A 20726-nucleotide genomic window follows, 5' to 3' on the forward strand; every position below is an offset into this window, starting at 1 on the left:
CCATGATCCGATGGATTCTCTCGAGGACCATGACGAAGATGATGAGCTTCCGCTGTCCAAAATCTCTGTAAATTGGCACTGGGTGTTTGGTAGCTGGCGCGCAAGATACTGACCTGCCTTGTCCAGTGCGATCGCTGCCGTCGTCGTAAGGTGTGTTCTGCTCGTCGTTTCAGAAGCCGTTCGCTGAACTGACGGCTCAACTGGTGAAATGCAATCGCCGACAACCGTGCTCGTACTGCATCCGCATTGACGTTCCCTGTACCTATCCTGAGAGGCAGAAACCCAAGGAACGACGACAGCGCGTCTTTATTTCAGAGGTGTAGTAAGTGGCGCAGCATGTTCGTGTACCAGCCATGTATCTGATCAATTACCAAGTGAACGAAAAATCGACTATATCGCCAAAAAGCTCGAGGAGTTCGGCCATGCTTTGGGCAATATTGATAGCAATTCTCAGCCCCCACCCTCGTCAACCCTTCCCTGCCGCTCTTCGCCAGCAACAACACCAGCATCTCGCGGTACCCCAACAGAAGCTTTAGCCGTCCCATCACCATCAAGTGGCAACACGAGCAAGATTCTGACACCCAAACTGGAATATGAGGGAGAATCGTCTCTTTCTGCGCAAGCCGCATTCGCTAACAAATTTCTTCGCGATGCTGTCAGCAGCAAGCCCTCTGCCGACGTCACAGGAGAGATGGCCTCCGTCCTGGACACCCTCAGTCGCACTATTGGGAACCAAAAGCGGGAGCAAGAGCCCGAGTATCTCTATCCGCACGCAAGAACGCTTGAGCAAGGCACCACACTCCGAGACCTGCCCATGCCTCCGGTGGAAACTGCTTTCACTTGCCTCAGGATGGCCAAAGGTATGGAATCCATGGCCACGTTTCGGCTTGGTGTTGCGTACTAATCATCGCACAGAGCATCCTCGCGTCAGATTCTTTTGGAATCACGAAGCAAACTCATACTCTTCTTTCACCGACTACTTCCTCAACGTCTACTCCCCAGGGGAGGTGACCCACGCAGACCTCATCATCGTCAACGCAGGCTTGTACTGGCTATTTCTCGAATGCAAAAACGTGATTGCCGATCCAGCTAAGAAGTCAGACTTCGCTGAGCAAGCAACTACTTGCCGCGCAAATCTCGAAACCGTACTCTCGAGTCTGCCGTTCCATCTGCCATCAACGATGGATACCACATGCGCTATGATGTTGGCTGTATGTTCTCATGCCCGTTGAGAGAACCATTGCTGATGACCACGACAGGCCATGTACTGTCTCGACTCCTGCAAGCCGTCCGCTGCATGGAACTTCATCGCCACTGCGTCGCATATGAGCCAGACACTAGGTATGCACAGCATAGTTGCCATGGCTAATGACGACGCGGAGACCAAACGAGAGAAACTCAGGCTTTTCTGGATGATCTACCTGCAAGAGAAGGGTCTCTCTCTTCGACTGGGTCGGTCATCAACCATTCGCGATTCTGACGTGACCGTTCCTTCACTTGCACCCAATCCAAGGGCGGATACGGCCATCTTTGGCCAGCTGCAAAAGTGGACAGAGCTGGCGAGGATTCAAGGCATGGTCTACGATCAAATCTATAGTCCCGCCGCGTTGATACAACCTCAAGCAGTCAGAACCGCCCGAGCACGAAGGCTTGCCTCGGTCCTCGAGGGCTTTACGAGCAAAACGTCCCCAGAAGAGGTAAGTGAAATCCCTCTAGGTTGATATTCCGTCTTTGCAATCGGTTGTCTTCCCAGATGTCATGTGATAGGTGGACTAACTTGGTCTTAGCTGCGATACTTGCAAGCAATGAAGGATGCCGTTGGAGACTTATTTTTCGAAGCCTTTATTTGCACCACAAGGGTCACGCATCTGTCTTTATTCTGCCTCATATACCGAGCCATTCCCGCTGAGCCGGGCGAGGGCACCGTCTTTGGTAAGGAGTGCATAGCCAGCGCCCGCCAAGCCCTCGAGGAACACGAAAAGTGCATGTCTATCATACACAAGCTTGACGAAGACTTCCTCGAGACATACGTCAACTGGTATGGTCAACCCTCATTCTTTGCGCAAACCAACAAGCCCCAACTAATTACTCCAGGGCTCTCCTGCAATCACCATTCGTCCCATTCACAGTCCTCTTCTGCCATGTCATCGAGACATGCAACGAAGCAGACCTCAATCGTCTCGGTGGTCTCATCGGCTCCCTACAGCAGCTGCTGACCGATGACTTCTCGACAGGCGTCAAGAAGGAGGTCCGGCTGTTCAAAGTCCTGTATGACGTCGCTTGTAGTTATATCAAGTTGAAGACGAACGATTCACGACAGGTTGAAGACAACGACATCGGTGGCTGGGGAAGCGCTGCGGCGTCTCTGATGATGCCGCCGTCTCTGTCCCAGACGAACATGATGCCGACGCCGGATCCGAGCTCCCAGGGGGTGGCCCACACACCATTTTCACAGCTGAACGACGCAGAGGCTGTCATGGGTGGTGCATTCGGTGATCCGTCTGCGAGCAACGGGTGGATTCCCGGCAACTCATTTGCGATGCCCGGCGACTTTGGGATGGAGGTCGATCAGCAGGGCGCGCAGCTAGGCAACTGGCTGTACATGAACAACCAGATGATACGAGCGCTGGAGGACAGTTACTTTTGATGACAAACGGCATTTTAATCTTCTTGGTGATGACCTGCATAGGAATAATTGGATTAACATCTGCCATTGATGGCATCGTAACCCACGTTTTCTCGTTGTCCTATCCGAAGAAACTGAGATACTCTACTTTGCTCCCTTCATGTCGCAACCCAGAATCTCTCCGCATAGCTCTATAGCAAATCTTTTCGCCCTCCATTCTGGAGCCTGGACACTCGGTCCGAATGTCTCCACGTAATCTCTGTAATTCTCGCCCGACCGTCCTGAGTCGCAATCTGCAGACGAAGCTGTTCCCCGCGGGTGTAACGTCGATACACATGAAATACGATATTCCCCATTTCATCGGGTCCTTCAGCACGGCACATAAAGTCCTCTTCTAACCTCTTAGGATCGGAGTCCTTGAGGAGCTTCTCGACATCTTGGTTGAATAGCTCAACGTGCCATTCTGCCGTCTGGGGGTATGTATTAGAACCAGGAACCCACGGGTGGAAGTATGCATGAGAAGTCGTTGAGAAGCGGTTGTGAGCTGGCGAAATAGTCAAGGGGCGGTTATAAGCGCGGCTGGCGACCACGGAGCGCTTCATAGCTGAGAGGCAAGAATTGAGAATGAGTCTGAACATCGTGTAACTCTGTTCTTCGTCCGGGGTTATTGTGTTCTCTTATTTCTAAAACAGTAGTTGGATGAGATCTTGTTTGTGAATGAGAGCATCTTACCTACTCAGTTTAACGTTTGTATAATCCTGCTGACTTCTGCAGTGTGGTTCTTCTGATGATAACAAAGCGAATGATGATAGAAGTACGAACATCCAGCACTATTTCTTTCTTTAATATCTTGGTTATAATGAGCAGCAGCGCCCTGATCAGGTGGCCAAAACAAGCTTTTCCGTGGCGGAAGACCTTGCGAAGTCATCTCTGGTACGTCTATCTCGTGTGAGTCACATGCCATCGACCTTAAAGGCAACGAAGCCATCGTTAACATGAGGTTGAGAGCCACACGGTGGGCGGCTATTCCACTACTGATGACAAGGCCAGATCGATAGCTTTGTGCTCACAGAGCAGAGCACCGAAATGACACACACTAATAACAAATTGATCGCCTTAATTCACTGCGTCATCCTATTCGACAATAACGCTTGGCCTGAGTGCTCCACACGAAGCACTGGCTGAGAAGCTCTCCGCACATTGGCCAACCCCTCCAGCAAGGAAAGAACCAACCTGGAACCACCGCAGATAGGCAGCCTTCAGCTCGGCGTTAGCTTGTCTCTCTAGGCTCTCTCTGGAATCACTGCTTATAACGATCGCATAAAGAATCCATCTGGAACTTTCTCAGTGTAGCTGTAGATGGAAACCCAGAGGAAGAATACAATTGCTTTGGGGGACAAAGAGCTGATTCGAGACTCGTCAGACCCAGAAGGTGAATACGCAACACACCTCACGCCCGCCTTAGAATACTCTAGGTATATCTTCATTTTGGTCTCCTTTTCTGGTCTGCCTCCCGATGCACGCGCTAAGAACTGGCGGTTGGAGAACCGATGATGGCACAGGCACGGGCAAGACGTTTCCTTCTACGCAAGTTGCATCTGAGACATTAGACGCATGATTGAATTCAACACTCACCCATCGGCTTCTATGCCTCAGTCCGTCGCGACTGCAGTTCACCCTTCTCTCCCCGTCACGTCGTTATTGCCGCCCACGATGTTAGCTGGAGATAGCTTGTCATTCAAGTCTCCGCTCCCGTGGAATAACCGAGCAACCGCGGCGCCGACCATTTTATTCCCCGACCCGGTTCGCGCGAGTGGAGTCCCGTCGCTCTGCGGACGTCAACACGCCGCATAGCGGGGGCGGGGCGCAGAACCACCCTTTTTGGAATCAATCCTTCCGCAGCGGCGCCACCCGCGCCTTTTAGACAACATGTTTTCTGGAATCAATTCAAATCCTTCAGACTCATGCTTAGAAATGCAGACCCCATAAGACCCCAAAAGCCCTGGGAATTATCACATTTTATGTTTCTCGGCGGTGGAAGCATCCATCACGCCCTGCAATTGACAGCCCCAACTCCACCGGTTTACCAAGTAAGCCTCGTATGATGATGATGATTCGTAGAGGAGATCAAACAGACCAAACACACACACTGTTCGCCAACCGCGGGGTAAACACACCACACGCACCCCTCAAAAAAGGGCCCATGCTCACCTACCCAAACTACTTACATCACCTAACCCCGCAGCAGAAAATGGGCACGGCGTAGCGTAGTGGCCAATTCCCATGATAAGACGGGGATCAGCTTCCTTGTTGCCGGCTCCAGCGCTAGCCGAAACTCTCAAACGTGTATATAAATGGGGGATCGGACTTCCTCAACCGCTTGTCCTCCTCCTTCGCTCACAGACTCTATTAATCTCACATTTCTTTCACGGAATCATTTGATATTGGACACCGACGACGAGTGAACTGACGGAACACACTTTGCGAGAAGGAAAAGGAAGAGGAAAATGGTTCTTAAGGGAAGCTGCATGTGTAAGGCGGTGAAGTACGAGAGTAGTGGTGAGTCCGGGACCTCGAGAGTCGACCCGTCTTACGGGCGAACGGATGATTGATGCAGTCTGCAGAAGAGCCACAGGTGACGGCCCTGTGCCACTGTGTTGATTGCCAGAAGGTAAACCCATCATCATTGTCGTCATTTGGACGCAGGGATTTTCAGAGTGCTGATCTTTGTCCAGTGGAGCGGTTCCGCCTTCACCTCCAACGCCGTCGTCCCTCGCACCGCGTTCAAGGTCACTCAGGGTACGCAAACTCCCGCATCGTCATGATGCTGTGGAAGATACTGACATCATCTGCAGGCGAGCCCAAGTATTACGACATCACCGGCGACTCGGGCAAGAAGAACAGGCACTTCTTCTGCTCCGGCTGCGGCTCCAGTCTGTACACCGAGCTCGATCTCATGCCGGACGTCACCTGCATCAAGGTAAGGGATCCTCTGCGATGAAAGATATATTACTTCACGTTGCTAACCTGGGATCAAAGGCTGGCGGACTGGACGACGGAAAGGCGAGTCTCGAGGGAAAGCCAGCTGTCGAGTTTTACTGCAAGGACCGCGTGTCGTACCTGACGGGCGTCAACGGCGCCGACCAGAAGCCTGCGTTTTCTTAAGGGGTTGGGAGTCTATTGATGAGATGTATGAAGACTATGAAAATAAAGAAAATGAGGTTGACATCACATGTGGTTTCTAGTCTGTTCGAGTGATGTTGATCCAAGTCCGGTGAACTTCCCCACCCGTTCACACTGCCAAAAGCTACCTAGAAAGAGTAACCAGTTCGTTGAAATGTCAGCATGACAAGGAAAAGCCTACATGCGCCGACATGGGTTCGTCCAGTATGCAGAAACTCAATGGAGTCTCACTCTCTTGGTCTTGCCAGAAATTCTGCTCGGTAGTCAGCATCCGTCCCCAAACACCATAGAAAAGGGGGCAAGCACGTACCTATGGTCAGCACCATTGACCACGACCCCGTTGCTCTGCTGCTCAGCCTCCCAGACAAAATCATCTCTACCTTCTTTACCAGGGCCTCGAAGAAGCACTTTGGTCTCGAGCTTCTTATCAAACCGGCCGTACGCCTTCGGCGCCTCCTCAATATCCACCTCGCTCGTAACCACAAACCCCGGCCTCGCCCTGCCATTCTCAATCAGCCTCACCAACGCCGGCACCGTCTCCAACAACTCCACGATACCGAGCTTGATCGTAATACTCTTGAACCACGCATCCGCAAACGGGAACTTTAGCTCAGGGTGCATCTCATCCGCGTTCGGCGCGCCCGCGCTCTTCTCCAGCGACGCGTACACCCCCGGCACGCCAATGCCGCCCCCGAAGCTCGTGACTTTCACGGCCTCGCGCAGCACGTAGTCCTGCTGCGGCTTCAGCTCGGCGTTGACGGCGGCCATCTGCCCGCAGCAGTCGACGGCGCGGTTGACGCCGCCGGGCTGCAGCGCGAGGATCTGCTCGGATGCTGAAGCGCCGCCGCGCGCGAAGTTGATGGGCACGGCGCCGATGCCGGCGGCTTTGGCGAGGCGCTGCGGGACGTGGTCGACGACGTAGACGAGGGACGCGCCGCGGATGATGGCGGAGTAGGCGCACATGAGGCCGACGGGGCCCGCGCCGAAGACGGCGACGGTGTCGCCCGGTTGGAAGCCCGACCAGGTGAGGCCTTCCCAGGCGGTGGGGAAGATGTCGCCGATGAAGAGCCATTCCTTGTCTGGGAGGCGCTTGGGGATTTTGAAGAGGGAGGAGTCGGCGTGAGGGACTCGGACGTACTCGGCTGTGGTGGGAGTCAGTATTACTTGGAAGAAAAGGGGCTGAAATGGAGAATGAGACTTACTCTGCAGACCGCCAATGCCGCCAAAGTCTTGACCAAAACCATAGGTGACGAGCTCAAGCTGGAGGTGGTTCTGGGTCTGGACGTAGCCGTCCTGAGGAAACCCGACGACGACGCGGTCACCTACCTTGAAGCTGTCGACGGCATCGCCGACTTCCTCGACGATGCCCATGGCCTCGTGGCCCATGGCGAAGGGCACTTCATGACTGCCGAAGAAACCGTGATAGGTATGCAGGTCGCTGCCGCAGATGGCGGAGGTGGTGATGCGGATGATGGCGTCCTCGGGCTCGGTGATGCGCGGGACGGAGATGTCGTGCTTGACGGCCATCTCGTAGGGCTTGCCTTCCCAGACGACGCCCTTCATCGTCTTGGGGCGGGGAGAGTTGTATGCTGTCATTTTGAGCAGATGCTTCGATGAAAAGATGGAAGATAGATATTTCAATCGTATGTCCGAGAGAAAATCGCATTCATCATGAACTTGAGCGTCGTTCTTATAGATGTGCCAAGAGCTTCAGGCAACTCTGGGATTCTCACATGAATCCATCCAAAGCTGGGGTTCGTCACCGAAAGAGGTCACGTCTGACATGAATGGTGGCTTATCCATCAGAAATTGCCACTTGACAGTCATTAAAACTTCCCTTTTGCCATGTTCTGCCCAGATTGGGACAGAATAGGCAACGTAACTCAGCCTCAGGTAATGAATGCGACCCTACTTAGCAGCCCTCCAATGGAGGCTTAGAGGCGGGATGAAGGAAGACAGAGCCGGTTCCAATCATGAAGGGAGGTCAGACGACCTAGTCGTGGGGGGGTGTTCGCTCCTTGCAAGGCTGACGTTGACGAGGGTGGTGAAGTAAGCTTACAATGGCACCATGCAAGGGCATCCGACGGGCATTCCGAGCTGCAGGTGACTTGCATAGCCGGAAAGAACTTTGGACTTGAGTTCTCCAGTAATGAATGGGCAGGTCCGAATGGAAGGTACTCCAACATTGAAAGCACCGGCATACCTCTTTTATTACCATGAGGTTCTTAAGGGGATTGCCTGAAAAGATCCTGCATGTCTTGCCTTGCTTGAAGTTTGGGAGTACACGACAAGGGAAATGTTAGCTAAGTTACTTTCAGAAAGTAGTGATTGCATGAGCAAACGATAAACCAAATACAACGTCTACAGGAAAGCAACTTGATCGGCAACTTTTGATTGACACTCGGGATTTCTATCACACTTTCTCTCTGGCAAACGAATGCCTTAGGGTTAGAACCTAGCCCGATGGGATTTCCTGCAAAAGCACTTTGTCTTTTCTGTCACTTTCTGAAGGATTCTTTTCTGCCTATTACCTACTGTTGGAGGATGCGTCATCTCGCGACTACTTCATCACTCCTCGAGGTACTTACCTACTACTTCCTTTCCAAGCACCTTCCTCGCCTGCAAGGCTGAGACACTGGGTACCCTATCCTTCCTTCTCTCCATTATCATCTCTACTGTCTTCATGAACGTTTGCTGACATTTTGAAACCAGTAGCGACTGCCCCTTCTATACCGCCGCTCGCCTACCCCTTAGGCTGAGAAATCTCCCGACTCTGTCTCTCAGCTTGGCTTCTCTCTTCTCTCAAGTCTGGCCTCGTCACTCCGCTACCATCGGCGTCTTCTCTACTTTCGTTGTCGCCGTCGCCGTCTCTGCTGTCGTCGTCTTCGGCTTCTTCTCTTCTGTCGTTGTCGCCGTCTCTGCTATCTCCCGCCGACTTTTTTTCCGTCGTCCCTCTCGGCAAGGCACACCATGTCTAGGTTCTTCGAATACGATGAGGAGCCGACAGGCCTTTCCGTCCAGCAACAGAAGAGACACGACCCTCTCTTCGACGCGTATCGACGACGTGAAGTACCTTGCGTCATCTGCGTGGGAAGCTCTCTGCTCCTGTCATACAACAAGGAATGCTGGGACAGCGTGGGTTTGAACCAGACAAGTGGCCTCACAACGGACTTCACCTTCGTATACGGCGCATACATCACACCAGAGCTTCGAATCACCATCAGTGCTATGGAGAGTCGCGGAGCGATCACACCCTCTCAGAAAGTCGCCCGAATCACGATACCCGTCACAGCTATGGCAGGCAACCCTCGCTGCGGCCATGAGGACTGGTTTGGCACCGCCGCTTTTCATCTCTCTCTCCCAGTAGACCTCGGCAAGGTTATTCTATCGGAGACTACCGCCAGCGAGGCTACTCGAATCTCCGAGCTCGGTATCTTTCGACAAGGCGGCAGAGACAGAATCAACATCTACATGCCCGAGGCCATGTACTGCACCGCTCGAGAGTACGTTGAGATCATGTCACAGCACTACTCGACTCCTCAAAGTTGTGAGGTGGTGGACCCAGGCCTCGACTGTATCCTCAAGACATCAAAGTCATCGCTGGAGAACCTTCACGAAAGTGGAAAGATCAATGACGACTTCCCCCGGCCGCAGCATCCCATCCCTGCCACATTCGTCTTCGCCGACAATCGAAGCCACGTCCTGCGCCTTCAGGCCTCGTCTAGGGAGGAGGCTCTTTGCCAGAAAGAGCAGGCCAACCCTTTCCGCACTACCGACCTCCCGTGCGCCCTGCTTCCAGACAACTCGTCCGCCTAGGAGAGGAACGAGCAAGAGAAGTATGGCTTTGTGCCCGATGGTACTATTCAGAAGTATTTGGCCGTGGTCCCGATGTCGCCCGAGACCGCTGCGGCCCTGCCGAAGATTGGAGACGAGTGCAGGATCACCTTTGGGAAGAGCGTACAGACACGCGTCCGCGCCATGGGCTCCGTGGATAGCAACGATTCCGTGGCTATATGCAAACATATCGTTGGGGGCTACCGTCGAGCTCAGTCCGGATCTGGAACGGGCCTCGTCGACGTTGGCCAGCAAGATGTGATCAATTCCGACTTTTTCCAAGCCGTTCTCGAGACTGTTCTGCCTGGAGATGCCGACGCCCAGTTGATTCAATACGTCAAGGACATTGTATCGGCCAGTGCGTCTCCTCACGACAACCAGGCGTTCGTTACGGACTTGGTGGCAAGGCTCAAATACATGCGGCTCCGTCTGCCGAGCGAAGTCGAGCTCAGTGGTAGCAGTTCGTCTTCCTGGCAGGCGATGCGGATCACGCCGCCGGAGGGATCCTCATACCAGAACGCCTACTTTGTGGTTTGGGTCCCTCAGCAGAATGATATTGAGCCTGGAAGGCGCCCAATTCCGGTTAAGGTCACCTTTCCATGGACGACGACAACGACAACGACGACGACGGACGACAAGGTCGAGGAGCAATCCATCGAGGACCCACGGATGGAGCACAGAGTTCTTGGTATCGTCGTCGACGAGTTCGATGCCACAGCCCATATGGAGATGAAGGCAGTGTCGGCAATGGCGACAGCTAGCAAAGGCAGCAATCTTGAAGTCCGGTGGTCCTACGCTCTGCAGTTCAACCCAGCTGTTTTGCCGCAATATCATCCCATGAAATGCGTCAATTTCCACGAACGCTTCCCCGAACTCAAGAATCTTCGCTTTCCAGACGACGAAAAGCCGCAACACGAGCTTTTGAGTCGTCTCCGGAACGTCCCTGGAGGCATCGCCATGTACACTGGGGGTCCCGGGTCAGGCAAGACTACTTTCGCCGCCCTCATCGCTGCTGCAGTTACCAAAGGTCCCTCACGAGAACGGGTGGTGTGGACGGTACACAGCAACGAGCTTTGCGACGATGCTCTTCGTTTCTTGAAGGAAAAGTGCGGAAAGGATGTGCGCGTTGGTCGCCTACCCTACTACCGCAGTATGGTAGATGCACTCAGCGACCATCGCCTTGCCAGAGATGGCAACACGGCCACATCCACAACTCGCTGGGGAGATGATGTCTCCAAGCACATCAATTCTTTCCTTTCTCATGCAAGCGACACTAAAGGCGACCTCGACATGATCCGCTCCCCCGACTCAGTCGCATCCAAGGCTATCAATCTAGCCACGCAGCACCCCGACAAGTTCCCCGATTTCTGGAGAGAGATGCCAGGCAACGTTGACTGGCAAAAGGCCTGTCGCCAGATAATCGTCACGGCCATTGACAGCTTCGATGTTCTCGTCGGAACGCCCTTCGCCATGGGACAGCTGAAGGACACCGCCAAGGTAGTGCTTCCCAAACGCCAAGCTGTGGAATGGAAACCTGCACTCGCCATCATTGACGAAGCCGGTCGTATCCCGGAAAGCCAGTGGTGGATTCCTCTGGTGTCATTCCCCGATGCCTTGGTACTGAGTATGGGCGACACCGCTCAGTTCAAGCCCTTGTCTATCAGTACGAACACAGCTTTTGAGCATGCCAGAGGTCGCACGGAATGGCTGTGCGTCTTTGGACAGCAGCGCAACCTGTCGATCTTGAAGCGGGCAGAGATGTGCGGGCAGGTTCTTGCTCACCTTTCCAACAATCGCAGGAACCGCGGCGACATTGCTGTGTGGGCGAACAACAACATATACCCCGGCAAGATGCACATCGTCTACCCTCTCTCAATCGACCCGAAGGCGCAGATCTACCAGCGTTTTATGCGCTGGATGATGGACCCGAGCCCTAACATGGGATTTTCGAACACTTTGGTGTATGACATCCGCAGCACCCTGTCTATCAAGCACGGCACAGGCTACATCAATATTGGCAACCGCAATTGCGCCCTCTGGATTGCCTACAACGCATTTCAGTACGGCCTGCCGAACCTCCGCACCACAGGAAGACTCGCCGAGATTATGATCCTTACGCCCTACTCAGCTCAGCTCCACGCCTATCGCGATGAGATAGCCAGAATGACGTCCTCGGGGATTATAAAGAGCAAGATCACAGTCCGAACTATCGACAACTCGATGAGTGCCGAGGCAGATCTCGTCATCTTCGACTCTGTCCGCGCCAAAGACATCTCGGGCTTTCTCAACGATCGGAATCGCATGGCAGTGGCATCGACCCGTGCTCGCGGCGGAGCCATAATGCTTGCTAACATGGAGGCTCTGGACAGAGAGAAGAGCAGAACCGAGGGCGATGGCACATTCAACCTGTACGCGAATTTTCACCGGGACCGAAACCTCTCGGTCCTGACCAATAAACCGTGGGGGAAGATCTGCAGGCGCTGCAACAGGCCTTGCCAGGAGAGTGGGCACGTTTGTGCTATCAGAGACCGTCGCTGCCGCTTTTGCAAGAGCGATCAGCATCATGAGCGCTTTTGCCCGCGAGGAAAGCCCGCTCGTGACTACTACCATGATGGCATGCACCCGAAGGGAAAGGAGCCTGACAGGAGATTGTTGTGATGGCGCCTGGGGGTTTCGGAGGAGCTCTGTACAAGGCCCGTGGAGCTTGGATTCGTAGAGTAATCAACGAGATGTTTCCGCGTCCGATGTGGTCAGGAGGTAATGCCATAGAATGATATAGAGCACAGCGAGGATGGGGCTGCTTGCGAGATCATCACCCATTGCCATTGAGACCCGGTACTTGTCCTGTGCTTGAGCGACTACTTTTCCCTGCCGTCGTCTTCTCTGCCGTCGGGCGTCGTTCACCATCGTCGTAGTCCACCGTCGTCATCCTTCATCCAAGTCTAATTCAAGTGTACCTTGCAGCCGTGCAGACACAAAGAATTCAGGCGGTCTTTGCCATTTGCACTTTTTCGTGGTTAAAAGGATCATTATGCTTCTTAAACTTGTCAAATTTAGACATGCGCCTGCCTGTCAGACTTGCTGTTTCATCACTCATGGAGTACATTCAGTGTTTTGTTTATTCCAAGGCGTTTTGGCTATTCTTGGGCGTAATGCTGACGGGTGCAGGTCGACGATGCTACCTCCAAGTCCTCCGCATTTTCGACCCAGATCCCACACCGCTGGGTCGTACGGGGTTGCATCGACAGTGAGACACATTTTTACAGTCGAAGGGAGAAGAGCCACGACCTTGAGGTGGCGCGCCGTTGGGAGATGGCAGGTTACGCAACGGCAAGGTGAGGTAAGGTAAGGTACACGAGCAGCTCGTACGATGCCATCGAGCAGAGGGCAGATATGCAAGTGCCCGACTCTTGGGAAAAGAATGGCTGGGCCGCGAGACATGCGCGGGCGAGCAAGCAGAGGGAAAACCCCGCAAGGATTGATGGACTTGGACATGCGGGCGGTGGCCGGGATAGGGCCTGGGGGTTGCGCATCACACCGGGCCAGGACCGGGACGGGCGGGACACGACGGGTTCAAGCAAGGGACAGGGGGGTTGCTGAATGTTTGCTAGCCGGCGGCAGCGGTTGTTGAAGCCACCTACCGTGTTGGGCGAGTTGTTTGCTACGCTTTTGCAGATTGATTTCCAAGGCAGAGATGGTCTTGGCGGTTGGTGACGAGAAATCGCGGACTGCATTGCATGGACTTGCGATGATGGGTGCACGGATTGTTGATTTGACCGTATGATTTGAGAGCGACTTTGCGGGCGAAATCGTGCCCTGGGTGGATGTTGGTGGACGAGTCTTTGCGAACGACAGGGATCCGAGAGATTCATCACATCTCGAGAAGATGCCATTGGCGGTGGCAACCGGGGAGCGCTGGGCGGCGGGGTTCCATATCTGGCTCTGTTCACCTCTTTGGGAGGGCTTGATGGCTCGGCTTCCGGATCTGGATGGGAGGGAGATGTCCCACTCGTTGGTTACTTGGTTGCGTGTTGGGATGTTCCGATGGGCAAACGACGCTATCGATGTCTGAATGTCGCTCATGATCTTCGGGGTGGGCACCGGCGGCGCCAGGAGTAGCCGCGCAGCCGCGGAGGTGAGGGGCTTTCGATTTTGAAAGATTTTTCTCTCTTGTAAGTCGTTGTTGGCGCGGAAAGCAGGGGATTCCGTGTCGGTGGACGGTTTGTGGGTGGCTATAATGGCCTTCTTTGCGTATTTGTTCCATCAATGTCGAATACTGTCGACACATCGTCAGTGGTGGCGTTGACGCCTCCGACGCGGTCTTCTAGAAGCCCGTTAGAAACAGCGAAAGACACATGTTTGGTGTCAGCAATGATTCACCTGATTAACGTGGAACAGACCTTGACCGAGTGTGCAGGCGAACATGATTCCCCTCAATGTTCCGCATACACATCTCGACATTGGGGTCTGCTCACGGGTCGCAGGTCCGGCCTGGTGGGGGCATGAGGTGCAGTGCAGCAGTCAGGTACCGGCCAGTGGGAGTATTGGATCCGGAGGCGTGAAGCCAGATCAGGCGACCCCCCAAAGCCCTCGGAGGACTTTGCATGAGATGGCGAATGAGATGAGGCGAGGTGAGGAGATGGAGGGCCAAGATGGCCGAGATAGATGGAGGTGACAGCTGGAATGCTGCGAAGCCGTTTTGGTGGCGGGAGCTTGGGCCGGGAAGGGCAAGCAAGGCAAGCTTTAGTGGACAGAAGCCAGGTGCGGGCGGCCGGGCCCTGCTCTGGCGCAGCGTCCATGGTGCACAGACACTGAACAAGCAGGGACCACGGCCAATCAGCAGCTTGACATTGCCGCCCGTCAGGGAGCAGGGGATGGGGGAAGGGACCCCACTGGTGCTCTTTCCACATCGATCCTGCGAATCACATCTGGCAGCCAGCACTTTCCCGCCTTTTGTCGACCCTTTTCTGCCACACAACTGCACATTGTCCACACTGCCCGTCACAAAGCCTTCGTCCCCTGTCATTCGACCGCCATCCAAGAAACTCGGCCTTTTGCAATATGCGGCCGTCCACCATGTGTGCTGGGTCGCGCATCTTCTGCAGGGCCTCGCCTCGCAGTACGGTGCTGTCCACTGCCCGCTGTTGGTCAATTCCGTTCCGATGTCTCCATCAGCGGTCTGCTTGATGGGCCGGTTCCTCTGCGAGAGAGAGGTGTCCTCCACGACGCCCACGTTTTCCCACTGGCCACTGGCCCAGAAGGATGGAAGAGGGAACCGACAGTTCGTGTCATGTCCTCGCGTGACTGAAGCGACGAACTAGCGTTGAGGAAAGGAGAGGACCACTGCTGTCGTCAGCACTGTTGAGCCACGAACGACCACGTACAAGTCACTGCTATTGTTCGACGTTGCCCCGATCACCAACTCCGGATACACAAAAGTCGTCAGCGGTTTCCCCGCTTCCAGTTGGCTATTCGGCTGCCTAATGGAGACCAACCGGCATACGACGTCCTCGCAGAAGACCGACTGCCAGTGACGAGGGCCAGAGCCAGCCGCCGTCAGCGATTGCTACCACGGAAATCTTATCTTCGGCTGATCACACCTATGGCGCAAGAACCAACGCCCTCCCGCAGTCGTACCCCGGTCCACATCTTCAATAGTCTCCCTCTGCCGAGCAGACGGCCGTACCACCGTACCTCGACGCACACCTAGCCAAGAGCTTGCAGCTTGCAGTCTGTTCACCTGCATCGCATCCACCCTTCTAGCGCCCACGTCCGGCCTGCATTGTGTGACATCCAGCGGCGGGGAACGACCACAATCGCGACCAGCCAATATTAAAGTACGGTCAGCCGCTGGGCCCGGTACCATTCACATTTCACCACCGGAGCCAACGAAGCCATCGAACCCTCTTCTGGCCGTTGATTGAACGACCACACCCAGGCCGCACCCTCTCGACCCCTCCACATGGCAATTTCGCCGCCTTGTCATCCATCGTATACACCACAGATGCCACCACACTCTGATTAGTTGCGCTTCGAGGCCTGCCACTCACCAACGTGACAGTCCTGTCGACAACTGCCTTCATCACGCCGCCCTCCGTCAGTATCAAGCCACTAGGAACTCTCCACCTCGGAGCGCCTCCGATCTCACATCCATATATCCCCTGTGGGCTCCCGAAGTTGCGGATCGGTTCCTCTTTCCCGCGTTTTTGCCCTGTCCCTCGTTTCGTCGCTTCTGTCGCCTCTCTGTTCCTTGCTTCTACTCGGAGGGATCTGGCATTCCTCGGTCAGCAGCAGCTCCAACGTCACCTGAACACACACGGCACATGGATTGAAACCATCGCGGCTTGGAACAACTCTAAGACAGCCACTACTCGACGACCTCTCCAACTTGCTCCGAAATCCCTAGAGTAGCATCGAATCACCCGCGCCGCATGTCGACGAGAACCTCCGTGTTCTGCGCTTAGCCGCCCTCCCGTTGCTTCGTTCAAGGGTCGTCGCTTCGCTGCGATGGCTTCCCATTTTCGCAGCGTGGCTAACGCCGCCACGGATGAGACGACACGACTCGTCAAACGCATCGCCATCACGCTTACGCCCGACAGCCCACCCGGTCTCATTGAGGCTCTCACAGTAGACCCTTGGAGCAAGTCTGGAAAGTATGGATTGGGGTGGACCTACTTTGCGCTGGCCCTCATGGGCACAGTCCTCTTCATGCGGTTCTGGCACTTCTGGCAAGACAAGATCCGCCAAGCCATCTACAAACAGGAGGTGGAGCAGCACTATGCCGACCTTTACAGCACCGATCCCGAATACGCCCACGCATTGAGAACCGGACAGACACAGCACTTCTTCCCCGAAGGAGAAGGTCTTGGGGAGAAGCAGTTCAAGCCAAAGGCTCACTTCTCCTCCGTCGGATTCGTCAACGATACCTTGGCCCTGTTCCGCTGGGTCTTCTACCGACCCATTCCCGACTTCGTATGGGGCAGCCACCGATTCACCTTTTCCTCGCTCGCCGTCTTGACCTGCGGCTTCATTGCTCTGGCCTTTGTGACACTCTACTGTTTCCTCCAACAGCCACTCTACTGGCAAAGTATCCAATTCGGCTCACCTCCCGTCGCCATTCGTGCCGGCATGATCGCCGTGGCCCTGACTCCTTGGATCGTCGTGACGAGCATGAAAGCCAACATCATGTCGATGCTTATTGGCATTGGACCTGAGCGCCTCAATGTCTTCCACCGCTGGGCCGGATATCTCTGCCTGTTTCTTTCGCTGGTGCACACCGTCCCGTTCTACATCCAACCGGTGTGGGATGATGGCGGTATGGAGGTCTTCTCGCGGCTGTTCGCCGGCGGTAGCGGTGTGATCTACGGCACAGGTATCGCGTGCCTGGTTCCTCTGGTTTGGCTATGCGTTGCATCCCTTCCCTTCATTCGACGCATGGCCTACGAAGTCTTCGTCATGCTTCACGTACCCGTGGGTATGGTGTACGTTGGACTTCTGTTTTGGCACACCAAGAACTTCCTTGCGTCCTGGGACTACCTCTGGGCGACCATTGCCATCTGGGCGTTCTGCTACTTCCTGCGCCTCTTCAACCTCAACTGGACGAAGCCATGGAGGCTGAGTTTCATGGTGGGCGACGAAGCTGCCATCACTCTCCTTGCCGAGAACGCGATCAAGATCACCATTCCCACCCAAATGCGGTGGAAGCCTGGCCAGTACGTCTACCTTCGCATGCCGGGCATCTCATTCTTCGACAACCACCCCTTTACAATTGCTTCGCTGTGCAGCGACGATTTCCCCTCCGAGTACGGCGAGCAGTACCGCGACTGCATGCTGGTTTTCAAGCCCTATGGTGGTTTTACCCGAAAGGTCCTCGACACAGCTATCGAAAAAGGCCCCTTTCACACATACCGAGCATTCCTGGACGGTCCTTACGGAGGCATGCGAAGGGACCTCGCTGCCTTTGACACTTGCATTCTCATCGCAGGTGGCAGCGGCATCACGGCATTGATGTCTCAATTGCTGAACCTCATCAAGCGAATGCGCGATGGCAAGGCGATCACGAAGAAGGTGGTCGTGGTATGGGCTCTGAAGAGACTCGAGGCAATGGACTGGTTCCGCGAGGAGTTGCGGATCTGTCGTGAAGCCGCACCTCCTGAAAGTGTCACCTGCAAGTTCTTTGTCACGTCGGCGGTGCGCAACCGAGGCATGATGATAGATGCAGGCGACCGTGGGGCACCTCGAGCCCTGAGCCACCTGTTCCACGACAAACTTGACGGGTTTGTCGCGGGCATCGCATCGAAGCGCAACTCGGCGCTCATTCAATCCGTCGCGCAAGGAGACCCACAACGGGAGCAAGAGCTTCGCGACGAGCAAGAGGACAGGATTACCGCCCTGCCTCAACAGAAATACCTTCAACCTCACCAATATCCCCCTCCACCACCTGGACCTCCGCCATCAAACCGCTTCTCTCCACAAGAAGAGTCGCTTCGCAGACTTGAGGGTCGCGATTACGATGGAGAGCACGATCCAGATGCCAAGAGAGAAGACGGCGAGTTCCATTTCCCTCGTGTCAGCATGAAGGGTGACCAACCGCACTTCAACTACGCCCCACCATCACCGCGGAAGGTGCCCGACCCCAACCCGGAAGAGACCGAAGCCCCGATCCGGCCACCGGAGCTGGCACATCTCCGAACTATGAACCTTCCCAACCAAAACCAAACCCGGCCCACTAGCACCTTCGGCCCGCCTTCCGGCTTCGACTTTGGTTTCCCTGAGACACCAACCGAGTTTCAAAAGAATCTGATGCGCTTTGCTTTCCCAATTCCGCATCAGATCGACGGCGGCTGGAGCGTCGAGTACGGACGTCCCGACCTCGGCTACATGCTCAAGGAGTGGGCGACAGGTGGCGCTGATGGCAGAGGCATCCTCGGCAGAAGGACAGCAGTCTTTGTCTGCGGGCCACCGGCCATGAGAGTTGGTGTCGCAAACACTGTCGCCCGGTTACAGGCGGCGATTTGGGGTGACGATATGCTTGAGGAGATTTACTTACATACTGAGAACTATGCCCTATGAGCCCGGCTTGATGATGGCTCTGTACTTGTACTGATGGATGACGATCTTGGATGGGAAATACCTGGCGTTCGATACCACGGGATGATGATGTATACCTACCTAATGGCGGCATGTCCGCTGCTGATGACACTTACACTTAATACAGGAGATGAACAAAACGCTTTGCATATCTTGAAGCTGTCTTCAAGTGATCTGAGTTGTCAATATCATCACGCATCATAGTCAACGCAGGCACACGTGACGCTGGGCCCCCCCTACAATGCAACAAATGTGTTCCAAGGCCCCTGATGGCGAGGAATTTCAACGACGAGAATCCACTCCTTCTTGAATCGTGGCACCCTAACTCGTGGCACCGCTTATATGTTGATACATTATGGCTGTCCGTTGTCTGATGCGGTGTCAACGTGATGACTTGCTATATTTGCACTTACATGCGTATTTAAACATAATACATCAAATTAGGGAGGGATGGCGGCGATTTATGAGAGGCGGGTAAGGCTGTGCTTGGTTAGGCACTCCTTCCAGGAGGGGTTTAGGAATGAGATCACTTGGGCAGGAAGATATGGTATCTCGATTTTCAACGATGCAGACTGTCATGACTCATTGGCTGATACCCTGGGGCTTAGGTTACAAATGATGATGTGGCTTTTATAGGTGATCTCTGTAGGCTTGTTCTGGCTCTTGAGCCATGGGTGGTGTCGAGTTGTGGTATTTGAGCTAGAGCTACAGCTGCGGCGAAGGCTTCTGGCTGATAAGGGCAGTCTTGTTATTGTTCTCTTTGTCTCCAGCAAAATCCTTTGGGGTTTTTTTCGCCCTGGGTACGTACTGGCCCGTTCTGAGTTCACGCTGACGCTGAGGGCGGCCAGATCGGAGGTTCGTAGGAGACATCAATAGGATTTCGATAGTATGCGTCGCTATTCTCGGCTGTTTGGTGGGATCTGAATAATTGGGAAACGGGAGACCAATGTGTGTTGGTGTCGAGTAGTGGGGAAGGGGAGTGAGTACGGACGTCTATCGTCCTGCGGGCTATGGTTCATTGGCGGGTGGCACTTGGCGTATGAACCGCGAAATTTCTGCTGCTCATCAGATCTTCACCTCTTATTCTGGGACTTAAGTAGCTCTGTTGCGAGTCCAACTGCGTTGCTCCATTGAAACAAGGGCGCTCGGGGCGAGACTCGTGTTGAGAGATTCACAAAAACAACTGGATTGTTATTCGTCATAGGCCCCATTTAGATGTCAAAGATGGCCATCGTATATAAGATGTTCCTGGAAGCTCATCTATATGATTTCATCGCAAATGGGATCTTGGTGAAAGGGCTCCTCGGCTCTCTAGTCCACTAATTCTCCTGCGACCCCAAGCATATCGTAGAAATAAGTGCGCGAAGCGTTTGGGCATCGCTTGTTGTTTGACGGTGTCCGTCAGCGCCCCCCTCAATTGAGTACCATTCAAAGAATACTCAACGAACGGCTAGAAGAGTGTGTTGCTTCAGAGATTGCGATATCAACAGGGTCGGCTGGTCTGACAGAAACGGTACGGGACATCAGCAATTCTTCAATCTCAACCGCCGCAGACACAATCCAAGGCTACCAGAACATTTCAGCCCCAAGGCGTTCCCAATAACTGGATTGTCTGCAAGAGGTTTCAAGTGTCAGAAGTGGCAGGTATTTATAACCAATACGATTAGTGCCAGAGGTAATGCAGGTAACGGTGTCAGTGTGTATTCCCATCCATGCTCGTGAAGACGAGTTCGGATGAGCTGAGTCTTATACACCTTCAGTCGTGTTAAATTACCTTTTCTATTCGCAAAACGTGAGCATTGATTCTGTCTCGTTTCTAACAAGATGGCTAAGTTACAACGATCTTATGGTGCGGAAGATGTGATGATGCACTTCACATAGTGACCTCCATTGAGTTTTCTGGTCGTCTCTATCATCTGATTATTATTCAGGCATTCTGTGGAACAGCCAACAAGTGCATTCACTGAAGGTCAAGCAGATCCAGCTCAGCGCA

At 54.1% G+C, this 20726-nt stretch overlaps 7 protein-coding genes across 7 annotated transcripts; 5 read left to right on the plus strand and 2 right to left on the minus strand.

Annotated features, from left to right (window-relative positions):
• Positions 1-691: 691 nt before the first annotated feature.
• On the plus strand, positions 692-2647 carry CGCA056_v011974 (putative transcriptional regulatory protein; the record flags this gene model as incomplete). Its single annotated transcript, XM_037327218.1, has 5 exons — positions 692-860; positions 916-1211; positions 1260-1697; positions 1788-2038; positions 2095-2647. 5 exons carry the CDS (start codon positions 692-694, stop codon positions 2645-2647), a joined length of 1707 nt encoding a protein of 568 aa, XP_037174452.1.
• A 170-nt stretch (positions 2648-2817) lies between these two features.
• On the minus strand, positions 2818-3264 carry CGCA056_v011975 (uncharacterized protein; the record flags this gene model as incomplete). The annotated part of the gene is made up of 1 exon (XM_037327219.1): positions 2818-3264. One exon carries the CDS (start codon positions 3262-3264, stop codon positions 2818-2820), a length of 447 nt encoding a protein of 148 aa, XP_037174451.1.
• A 1869-nt stretch (positions 3265-5133) lies between these two features.
• Positions 5134-5791, plus strand: CGCA056_v011976 (uncharacterized protein; the record flags this gene model as incomplete). Its single annotated transcript, XM_037327220.1, has 5 exons — positions 5134-5185; positions 5251-5297; positions 5362-5425; positions 5482-5606; positions 5666-5791. The coding sequence occupies 5 exons, from the start codon at positions 5134-5136 to the stop codon at positions 5789-5791; spliced, it is 414 nt and encodes a 137-aa protein (XP_037174454.1).
• A 234-nt stretch (positions 5792-6025) lies between these two features.
• Positions 6026-7405, minus strand: fdh-0 (S-(hydroxymethyl)glutathione dehydrogenase; the record flags this gene model as incomplete). Its single annotated transcript, XM_037327221.1, has 3 exons — positions 6026-6062; positions 6120-6951; positions 7012-7405. 3 exons carry the CDS (start codon positions 7403-7405, stop codon positions 6026-6028), a joined length of 1263 nt encoding a protein of 420 aa, XP_037174453.1.
• Positions 7406-8779: 1374 nt separating this feature from the next.
• Positions 8780-9625, plus strand: CGCA056_v011978 (uncharacterized protein; the record flags this gene model as incomplete). The annotated part of the gene is made up of 1 exon (XM_037327222.1): positions 8780-9625. One exon carries the CDS (start codon positions 8780-8782, stop codon positions 9623-9625), a length of 846 nt encoding a protein of 281 aa, XP_037173982.1.
• A 72-nt stretch (positions 9626-9697) lies between these two features.
• Positions 9698-12301, plus strand: sen1-0 (Helicase sen1; the record flags this gene model as incomplete). Its single annotated transcript, XM_037327223.1, has 1 exon — positions 9698-12301. The coding sequence occupies one exon, from the start codon at positions 9698-9700 to the stop codon at positions 12299-12301; it is 2604 nt and encodes an 867-aa protein (XP_037173981.1).
• A 3849-nt stretch (positions 12302-16150) lies between these two features.
• On the plus strand, positions 16151-18715 carry FRE7-0 (Ferric/cupric reductase transmembrane component 7; the record flags this gene model as incomplete). The annotated part of the gene is made up of 1 exon (XM_037327224.1): positions 16151-18715. The coding sequence occupies one exon, from the start codon at positions 16151-16153 to the stop codon at positions 18713-18715; it is 2565 nt and encodes an 854-aa protein (XP_037174512.1).
• Between the last annotated feature and the right edge of the window lie 2011 nt (positions 18716-20726).

This window comes from Colletotrichum aenigma (genome assembly GCF_013390185.1).
Source record: "Colletotrichum aenigma strain Cg56 chromosome Unknown KSG_Cg56_contig08, whole genome shotgun sequence".
Taxonomy (NCBI): Eukaryota; Fungi; Ascomycota; class Sordariomycetes; order Glomerellales; family Glomerellaceae; genus Colletotrichum; species Colletotrichum aenigma.